The sequence below is a fragment of the Quercus suber genome, unplaced genomic scaffold (genome assembly GCF_002906115.3).
Source record: "Quercus suber isolate HL8 unplaced genomic scaffold, Cork oak 2.0 scaffold_136, whole genome shotgun sequence".
Classification (NCBI taxonomy): Eukaryota; Viridiplantae; Streptophyta; class Magnoliopsida; order Fagales; family Fagaceae; genus Quercus; species Quercus suber.
In genome coordinates this window covers 984688-992674 of record NW_027069598.1, presented here as the reverse complement: position 1 = coordinate 992674, position 7987 = coordinate 984688, and the positions used below count along the sequence as shown (strand labels likewise).

The 7987-nt window shown below is 34.1% G+C and overlaps 1 protein-coding gene across 3 annotated transcripts; it reads right to left on the bottom strand.

The window, feature by feature from the left end:
- Window positions 1–1334: 1334 nt before the first annotated feature.
- Window positions 1335–7311, bottom strand: LOC111984641 (uncharacterized). 3 transcript variants are annotated; one of them, XM_065776573.1, is made up of 10 exons: window positions 7197–7311; window positions 6976–7095; window positions 6819–6881; window positions 6466–6532; window positions 6200–6300; window positions 2816–2860; window positions 2421–2735; window positions 2269–2325; window positions 1767–1839; window positions 1443–1588 (listed from the first exon to the last, which is right to left on the bottom strand). In XM_065776573.1, the coding sequence occupies exons 1-9, from the start codon at window positions 7218–7220 to the stop codon at window positions 1774–1776; spliced, it is 858 nt and encodes a 285-aa protein (XP_065632645.1). In that variant the 5' UTR covers window positions 7221–7311; the 3' UTR covers window positions 1443–1588; window positions 1767–1773. The 3 variants fall into 3 exon arrangements, with proteins under 3 accessions (XP_023872040.1, XP_023872031.1, XP_065632645.1); XM_024016272.2 differs by lacking the exon at window positions 1767–1839 and having other exon boundaries at window positions 1335–1588; window positions 2223–2325; XM_024016263.2 differs by lacking the exon at window positions 1767–1839 and having other exon boundaries at window positions 1335–1588.
- Between the last annotated feature and the right edge of the window lie 676 nt (window positions 7312–7987).

Sequence of the window (7987 nt, the reverse complement as noted above, 5' to 3'; positions counted from 1 at the left end):
TCGATGAAGAAGAAAAAAGAAATAAATAAATAGGGAAGAGATTGCTTGGTGTGATGAAGGCTTTTTTATTTTAAATAATATCATTTACATATTGTAGAGAATCCCTTTATGAAATTACCTTGTCTCGGAACTTTTCCAAAAATGAAATACCAATTCTTTTGAATGGTTGGAAAAGCAATGCCAATACTTCGGTTTTAATTTTCAAATTTTGAATTTTTGGTAAAAATGCCAGTATTTCGGCTGATTCTGAAACATAGAGATAATAATAACAATAATAACAAAGGAAAACAAGAGCCCTAAACATCTTTGAAAAATCATTTCTCCAGTTGGCAAGAGGCGCCACTGAAGCTGAATCAGTTCCTTGTCCCTCCATGAAAATTGGGTTCTAATCTTACAGCTTAACTCTACAAAACCCAAAATTTGAAATCTAAATATAAATCAAATTTCAAAAACGGACCAGAGGTCCAGAACAACTAAATTTCCATATTTTTAGGGACTGGCTCTACATTAAACCATTTGGCTAATCCAATTTTTCAATGCCCTTTTTAGAATTATAGCAGTACAGAGCATATGACTCAATATTTCAAATCATCTTTCTTTTACCTTCTTTTTTTCTTAGCAGCCAAACAACGTGCTAGTTCTTGATCATTATACGTTGAATTACAGGTATTTAGAGAACAAATAAAATCTTTTATTTAAAAACAATAATGGAAGGATAAAGTAGAGTGGGTTAAAGATGGATTTCATTAGCTTGAAGAGCTAAGGACTTTCTGGGGGTTGGGTTAAAGATGGAAGAAAAATGACTCACCAAGTTCTAAATAGGCAACCTGAATGTAAAGATCAACTCTGCCGCTAGATAATATCTGTGGGTCAATTAAGCTTCCAGTCCATGACAAACAACCTATCCCAGTTACGTGTGGCTTTTAAATCTTTTCGAAGATGTTTCATTAAGTCAGTGATCTTGTGTAGGTTGATCTGGGTTTTTTTTTTTGGGTATGTTCTTCATGTTCAAGATTTGTGTGAATGGAGAGAAAGACAAATACCACTTTTTGATCTTCTTTCTCTTGCATTTTTGTGCTATTTTCTGTTTTAAGGGGAGAGAAACATAAAACTTGAGCAAAAATACCTATTTACCCTTAATTTTAACAGAGGTGGGTTACAGATTAGTAACGGAGAGAATCACAGGTGAGTAAAGTGTTAAAATTAAAACCACGGTTAGGCAAGTCAAATTAGAGGCAAACTACAGGTAGGTAAAGTGTAATTATCCCTAAAAAATAACAAACAAACAAAAAGGTGGAGGTGGGGTGGGGAATTGACAATAACCTAAACATTCATTTTGTCACAAAGTAATATCAATTGAAATTGGTCCCTTGTATGGTGGGCTGTGAGTCCATACATTTTTTTGGGCTTGAGTCCATACATGGCTCAGGAAAGAAATAAAGGAACTATGGAAAAGATGTAACATGAGATAATAATTTTCAGTCCACAAATCTGAAAATCCAGATCTACCTAAATGAAAGCTTCCATACCTCTCGGACATTGGACGAACCATCTGCAACTTCAGCAACCAGGTTAGAAGCCATAACACCTGAGCGGGGAAAAGAGGTCCATTTAACCAGTATTATTTACAATGTGAGTTAATATGACTAAAAATATCCAATATGAAATAAATGCTTGTAAACCAACCAAGACAAGGATGACAAATTAAGCATGTACTGCATAACACGAGTTTCTTCTCAAAGTTACATATCATGAATAGAATGTACCTATTGGCTAGAGGACGTAACCAACATAAAGATTATGTAACCAGAAGAATGTCCTAGTTTTCATGCTCTTGGCCTGTACATGATTTTTGTACAATAAACAATACATTCATAATAATTTTTTATTTTTGCTAAATACATTCATAATAAATTGAAGCATACGAGCCTTATTACAATGATAAAGCCTACCCATGCATTAACGTGCATTAATGTGGTATGTTGTGATAAATAGCCCAGAGTTAATCTCCATTGGTCCATCCTTACTAGTAGGAGAACAAAGAGTTAAAATGAGGTAAGGATAATTAATTTTAGACTTTCATCCGTTCCTCCTTCCAATTAATTAATTAGTAAAAAATGCGAAACCAAAGAGTTCAGAGGCACAAAGAAAAAGCATGCTACTTTTTGTATGGCATAGTTCCTTTGCACTTTCTGTAAGCATATTCAGAAGGACTAGCTCACCATCTTTCTCTACTAAAGATAGGAACCGCCGGGTTCCCCCACCTACCCCAAAATAATGCTTCTTTGCTGCCATGTAAACAACTCCATGAGGACTGCTTGTGCACTGTAAATGAAAAAACCCTTTAGAGCTCAAGGCAGAATTCAAAATGCCAAAAATAAATGCTCAATAACTCTATAAACAGCTCTATAAACAGATACCATCTTTATAAGTTCATAAAGGCTTTGGAGAGTGGAGATTGAGTAAACCGTCTCTGCCATTAAAATAATATCATAACTAGCAACTTGACTGTGCCCTGAGCTACAGTTTAGATTCTTCTCATTGCTTTGTACATGTGGAAGAAGTTTATGAATTTCACTCCAGTCACCAGCAAAGAAACGAACTTCACCACCAGCATTCATCTCATTTGTTTCCAAGGGTTGAATATTTTCTGAAAGATTGGCATTTACATTGGGAATGGTTAGACAACGTAGGACCTCAGCATTGAAGTCCTGGAAATGCACAGCAGCTGCACCCTGACACAACAAACAGAGAAGCTTAACAGACCTGTAGATTTTTGATAAACTAATATACAGCAACTGAAGCAAAACTTCACCTCAAGGCATGCAAAGATCCCAGGAAGTCCATGACCACATCCAAGCTGAAAAATTTAGAGGCAGCTCAGTTAGGGGAAACGAGGAAGGAAACGGCAAGAGATAAAAGATACTGCCTCAATTTCTAGTCTCAATTTTCTGAAAATAAATAATTAACAGGAATTACTCCAACGTGATTTTAAAAATGTACATAAACTACCACAAAGCAACAACACCTACAATAGCAAGTAAACTCCTTCCCTTAGAGCCAGCCATATTTGAGAGTTTCCTACCTCATATGGCTCAGCAGTCAATTTTTTTGGTTCACCAAATTTTAATCAAATTCTGGAATTTAATCATTACATAATTAGATATTATATTCAAATTTAAGATTTATTGAACTTCTATACCTATGTTGTTAAAATCAAAAGCAAGTTTTATTAGTGTACAAAATTCAAATGGATTTGAGAATATTCCACCTATAGGACATACTCTAGACAACATGAAACTCCTACAAATCCACACTAAAAGTACAGAGTACCATAGGAAAAGTGCATTTTGCCCTAAAAAATGGGCATGCAATTAATTTCCCCTACAACAAATGTAATTTTTTTGGTGATTAAGGGATCAAAAATCAAGTATTTCAAGGGGGGCCTTTGTGGCTGCACAATTGGGGACCAAAGTTTCTTAATTTTCATTTGAAGTTAGGAAGTTGAGAACAAGTTGCACATGATTGGTATATATAAATGGTAGTGTCAAGATGATATGAAAGGAATTTGGAAGCTTAGGGACATCAGAAGTTTCAATCATGATAAGGAACCCACAGGTTTCTAGTGAGAATGACAAAGGTTTGTGTTGATGTTTTAATGGTGTGTCTACTAAGAGGGTGTGGGTTTCTCGCTTGAGGGTGATTGTGGTAATTACCTTTTTCTTTTCTTCAGTAAGTTTCAAATGCAACCGATGGATCTTGAACCCCAAAACATTACCATCCACCTTGCTCTTACAAGAGGAGGCACCATTTGGGCTAGAGCTAGTTGCAATTTCTAGGATTCTAATTTACAAGTTTCAGCTGTTTGATGCGGCAGTGTGTTGGCAGTTACATATGGGTGTGTTTGAGAGAGGGAGAGAGAGAGAGCAAAAATTGTGTTATTTAACTTATTTTTACTGATTGCTGGCATGACCAAATGCCTTGAGGATATTTCACAAACCCTACATAATATTAACATGCTAATTCACTTCTCTGTATTCACCACATATACTACTAATGCACACCTCATCCCTCTGTTTTCCATAAAAGTAATTGTCATTGTCGTCAATATAATAAACTTATGAAAAATAATTATTATGCTCAAAACTTTTGATAATTCAATAGTTTGGGGAGGGGCATCGTTATGAATACAGTTTCTATTCCAGTCGAGACAGCCAGAAAAATTTGTACAGTATACAAACCAGTAAGAGAAACCCCATGTTCCACCTTAGATCAAATTTTAGACTATTTCGGTGTGTTTTAGAAGTTCCAAGTCGTTTCAGTGAATTTCGGTTGAAATGCAAGATTCGGCTGGTTTGCAGTTAACCTCTCTTTGGTGCCTTTTCTCACCTCTCTTGTAATCCCTCTGTCTCAAATCTAACTCTAATCCTCTCATTTCTCAAACACCAAGTCCTTTGGCCATCACACACTAGCTCCCCTTCATGGATTTATCACTCATCTTACATGTGAAAGAGAAGTTGGAGAAGTTCGTCGAGCCTGAGCTTATTGAGGTGGGCAATTCTTTTTATCCTCAACATGACCATGTTTGGGAATATGTGAGAAATGTGTGGCTGAGAAGATAATGTTAAGTTGATGGACTTGACAAGAAAATGAAAGATCTCATCTAATCTTGTTGTTTTACTATTGTTTTTTATATGGATTGGTCACACATGTCAATCATGCATGGGTTTGATTTAGGTTATATGTGTTTTTCTGCTATAATTGGGTAATATCTGCGTTTTGTTTGATCAGACTGTTGAGTTAATTGTTGGAAAAACTGGTTTTGCATCTCATACAAAACCCACAATGGAAGCAACACAAGGATCTACTTCAATCATGAGAGATAACATATAAACTTGATTCTAAAACAAATAATAGAAAGCGTACCTTGATGCAATGAAATTCAAAGACAAAACTTGAGAATACCTTCAATCTTCATCCCAATTCCACATGGTGCACAAGATAAGTGGTCTCTCAATCAATTCTTACGTACGTTGGTTTTTCAAAAGAATTGTATACAAAAGACACTACAGAGAAAAAATATTTTTCTCTTCTTTTAATCATACGTACATTTTAACTACCTTGGCAGTTACTTTATTTAATAACTCTTATTAAATAAACTGATTATCTAATTGAGTTAGTCTTTTGGGCCAACTCAATTGGACTTTATGAGGCTTGGAATGGGACCAAAAGGACTAATAAGACTCTAGCCATAATGGGTTTCAGACTTATCTGTCAACTCTTAACAAGCCCAAAGTTATCATTAATTATATAACAAATACCACTATGGAAATATAATTGCACTCTAAGCCTTATTAATAAATTATATCCTAAAACTCTAATATAATATCATTTGACACCCCATGAAATATCCATAGTGAACAAAGTCATAATTAAACTATCACTTTGTAAACAACTATTTTATTCCTTGAGTCTCTGGTTTAATCTTTTAGTTATTCATATTTATGAAATCTAATTTCATTAAATATAAACTTTAGTAACTCTTTACTAAAGTGACCAGCCCTAAATAACTAGTTCCTATTAAACTTATCTCAAGGGGATATTTTATGTCTCTATAAAAAGAGATTATGGATTCCATCTTAAAAAATGTGCTTCCCTAACACTACGTGAGATTACCCAACATACTAAGGTTTTAACCGTTAAATTAAATTTCACTTCTAATATATCAAAATAACCTACTTTTTATGATCGGCTTCATTATCCTCTCAAGATTGAAAGTCTATGAAATTAGAAGTTGTGAGATTTATTATTCAGGTGACAGTTGTTAATTGAATAATTAATCTCACAGTGATCCAATTCAATATGTCTTACACACTTAAGACACATCAACACATCAACTAGAAGTCCTCACTTCCATGATCAAGACAAACCATCTTAGTTGATATGTTATATAGTCTTTGCAACTACGAACTACATTTTGAGTTTATAAGGAATTTGTGATTTATATCTTTTGTAACTATATCACATAAATCACATACAATATATATCAAGGACTATGATAATGTCCTAACATTAATTGGCTAGAGTCTTGTTCCTTTTCCAATAAAAGATGAAAACCAATGAGATATGATCATCCCAAGTATTGACATGAGTATGCATTCTTAAGTAGTATAGAATCACCTGAAAATCAAGAGCCCACCTCTAAAACTCGCTTTCCCCTGAGTGACAAATTGCAATTTTTAACCTCCATGTGAAGAGCTTTAACAAGATCCAGTGAACCTTCCCATAACTTCAGTCCCCCTGAACCCCAAAAGCAAGCACATGGATTCACAATTTCACATTTATGTCAACCATTGGAACATAACCAAAACAATCATCATTTAGTTTATAGGAATATGAAAACTATATCTGAATTTAAGGTAATAAGGTATATAAAGAAGCAAAGAAAGGAGAATTCTTACACACCTTCATATTTCCCTGGGACTAAATCGGAGTTTGATAAACCAAAAACCTCTTGCGTATTAACGCGGCCCTAAAAGAGAAACAAGACTTGGTTGGTCATCTAAGTTAAACTAACTTAAAATTCAAGAAACAATTAATTTCTAAGATAATTTCTAATGAAGCTTCCAAGGACATGTGAAGAGTAGAAAAAAAAAATTAAAAATTCTGAGTCTTTAGTTATTACAGAAATTGATTCTTCAAATACATAAAAAGATTCAACATTTTAATTCTTGGCCAGAAATCAAAGGCACATAAACAAAAACCACATAAGCATGACATTTTCTCGGTAAACAAACAGAGGAAAGGCAAAAAGTTACCTTGAGCAAAGTAAGTTCCCCCAAGTTCACTGGCTCCACAGTGTATTTCACAGACGAAGAAATCTATTGAATTCACACCCAAAAAAAAAAAAAAAACCTCTCAATCAAACAACAAAATAAATAAATAAATAAATAAAATAAGAATTAGTAATAGTACCTGAGCGGAAATTAATTCGACGCATGGAGGTGGAGGTGTAAGAGGGACAGGGTTTTCTGAAGAATCAAGAAACCCTAGACCCAAACTGGTGGAGGTTGAGAATAAGCGAAACGTTTGTTTCTGAATGAAGAACAAGGTTTTCATTATAAAGTTAATAAATAAAACACAGAAAATAGCTGGAAATGAAATTACGCATATTTGCGTATTTGGTTTAAGCTCACCTCACTCTCAGAGTTTGCCGCCATAGCTTTTGCTTCTTCTGAGAGGCAGAGAGCGAGATTGGTGCGTTTCAACTTTCAACCATCAACAATTCTTTTAAAAATTGGGCCGAATTTATCAACCAAATATATATATATATATATATATGTATGTGTATATATTGGACCGAACCGATTCAACCAACTGAACCGGTCAATTAAACTCAAAAAAATTGGAATTTAACCACAATAAAAAAAATTTTAAAAAATACCCATACACCCCTAAACTTTCAACTACTGCCAAATAGGGGTGTCAATATTCGACCCAACCCGCGAACGTGACACAAACCTGACACAGATTTTTTTAGGTTAGGGTTGAGCCTTAATGAGTTTGGCTTATAAACGGGTCGACTCGAAAGTAACACGATAAGAAATGTGTCATAAACAAGTCAACTCACATAACCCATAATAGACATGTTTGACACGCCAATTTATTTGTGTAAATGCTTTTTTTTTTAAAAAAAAAATTTGTCAAATACATTTGATATCCAACATATATTTTAAATTTATAAAGAAAAGTAAGTAATTACAAAAACTTACAATGGATATAATTGGAAATTGAAACTTTACAAGCCCTAGATCTTTAAACCCTACAAACCCCAAATCTCTAAACCTTCTTATAAATATCTTCTTCTTCTTCTTCTTTTCTTTTCTTTTTTTCTTTTAATTTCAGCTGTACTACTCACTCTACTATCTTATAGTTTCACGCCCAATTCTCAAACTCAAAGTCTCAAATCGGTTATTGCTATCTCTCT